We start from the raw sequence: 2,500 nt of genomic DNA, 5'->3' as shown, positions 1-2,500 counted from the left end.
GGGTATTCTGCTCGAGGAAGTAATATTAGGAATATCTCAACAGGAACTAGACTATGGCAAGAAAATGCTGAAGGATGTATATGTACTGTATTGACCAATTATCTACTTACTTGGAGTAGCCACATGACTTGCGTATGGCGCATGGATCACATGCTATGTCCAAGAAGTGTCCATGTATTGTTTTTCTGCATGTATAGGGATTTTTGGAAAATACCATTGTACTCATGTAATTTGTATTACCAATGTAACTAACATGCATAAGATGGGGCCTCACCCTAGAGAACTTTGAGTAGTGTTACTGGAACATGCTGTTGCCAGTGACTTTGCACCCGGTATCATGAATAAACCTGCAGTGGTTCCTCACACCTGAGTGTTGCCTGGATATTTTTGACCACAGTTACTTTTCTACACACGCGCACACACACACACACACACACACACACACACACACACACACACACACACACACACACACAGTCTGTATACCTTGTCATGTTTGAGGGTGTTGAGCATGGTGACTTCCCTAACCACACAACACACACACACACACACACACACAGTATCTGTGTACCTTGTAATGTTTGAGGGTGTTAAGCATGGTGACTTCCCCCATCACCTCTGAGCTGCTGTCCACTTCCTGTAGCGCCTCATACCGCCCATCCCGTTCATATTCTGCAGAAGAAGAACAAGAAGAGGGGGGAGGGAGAGAGAGGGAGAGAGGGCATTGCAAAAAAGGAGAAGAGAAAAAGTAAGAAAGAGAGGGGAGTACAGAGAAAAAAAGAGAAAATAGAGGAAGGGAGTGAAAGTGAGAGAGAATCAGAAACACACACATACACACACACACACACTGGGGTGCTTTAGTAATGTAATACTACTAATAATATATCTGTTCCAAAGCACTATTGAAATATACCTCAGGTTCAGACATGTATCTAGTCCCATATACTGTATACCTCAGATTAAGACATGTAAAGCTGTCCAACCCCTGTAAATCAGGCGAAGTGCAAATAGCATTAAAAATCATAAAAAACTCCACTGTGTACGTGTACTGTGTAGCATTCATTAGAATGTATTTCTGTGTCCCAAACTTTAATATCAAAATGTTAATACAGGTATTATATTAAGCATAAATGTGTTAAAAAGAGCGTGTTTTTTGAACAAGCTCATTTAAAAGAACTTTAATTTGTCTGTGGACGGCAAACTTAGCGTAATAATAGTTGCAATTAAAGAAAGTGAATTTGAGCTAGTAATCTATTTTAGCCTGTGTGAGATTCTGAATCCGTGTGCACTCCCTAATTAGAACCAAACAAAAACGTCAACGTTCTGAAGTTAACGCTTATTTTAATTTATTATTTTTATTTATTTTTAACGCTGTTATTTTAAGGAAGAAATGAACTGGAACTTGAAGTAGTTCCAAATGGAAATTCACTAGTTCGCCGTCAGTATGATTGCTATGCTTGAGTGTAAATTAAGCGCCTGTTTGGCAAGTTAGCAGGCTGTGGTCTTGGAATGCCTGAAGCAGAGATCACGATAGAGCAATGGCCGCTTGCACCCCCTGTGTAAGGAGGATGAGTAACTGGGCTATCAGTGAAATAGAGGAGTAGGGGGAGGAGGAGGGATCATTTCACAAATGCCGGAGCGTGTGACGTAAGGAAAGGAGGCCGGCTTAAATAACCTGGCAGCGGTAGGCAGGTGGGTTAATTGCTGTCAATCATCCCTAAGCTCCTCCTGAACTTTGTTTAGAAAACATCATATAACACAAACCTATTCATTTTAAAATGAACGAACAGAGCTGTCAGCTAGCTCTTGTGGAGTGTGAACTCGCTCAGTGCTGCAGGCTGGACTCGAACCTGTGTCCCCTTGGACACTGAGCCCGTAGAGGTGGTACAGGACTGTGCTCTCCTCCTGTCGTTAGCCTGCGGTACTCACCGATGTCGATGTCGCGGAGCTGCTGGGTGAAGTGGAAGCCGAACTTGCGGTGGAAGGTGAGCAGGACCTTCTCCTTCACCTGCTCCACGGTGTCACAGTCCAGCGCAGAGATGTCCAGCGGCTCACTCACCTCGCCCTCCGTGCCCACCGCAAACAGCACCGTCAGCTTCTACACACACACACACACACACTTCAACATCAGCACCGTCAGCTTCTACACACACACACACACACACACACACACACACACACACTTCAACATCAGCACCGTCAGCTTCTACACACACACACACACACACACACACACACTTCAACATCATCACCGCAAACAGCACCGTCAGCTTCTACACACACACACACACACACACACATCAACATCATCACAGCAGACAGCACCATCAACTTCTACACACACACACACAAACGCGCACACACACACACACTTCAACATCATCACCGCAAACAGCACCGTCAGCCTCTACACACACACACACACACAAACTTCAACCATCACTGCAAACAGCACTGTCAGCTTCTACACACACACAAGATATACACACACACAAGATAC

The 2,500-nt window shown here is 44.3% G+C and overlaps 1 protein-coding gene across 1 annotated transcript in view; it reads right to left on the bottom strand.

The window, feature by feature from the left end:
- plxnc1 (plexin C1) overlaps positions 1-2,500 on the bottom strand; it is a 55,843-nt gene that overhangs the window by 19,215 nt on the left and 34,128 nt on the right. Inside the window, exons 22-23 of the mRNA XM_048267975.1 lie at positions 1,930-2,098; positions 572-672 (exon numbers count right to left, since the gene is read on the bottom strand). Coding sequence (XP_048123932.1) covers positions 572-672; positions 1,930-2,098 — 270 coding nt within the window. The remainder of the gene's footprint in view (positions 1-571; positions 673-1,929; positions 2,099-2,500) is intronic.

Source organism: Alosa alosa, chromosome 17 (assembly GCF_017589495.1).
Source record: "Alosa alosa isolate M-15738 ecotype Scorff River chromosome 17, AALO_Geno_1.1, whole genome shotgun sequence".
Lineage (NCBI taxonomy): Eukaryota > Metazoa > Chordata > Actinopteri > Clupeiformes > Clupeidae > Alosa > Alosa alosa.
Note: the sequence above shows the minus strand (reverse complement) of the source record. Positions and strands in the feature narration are given on the sequence as shown.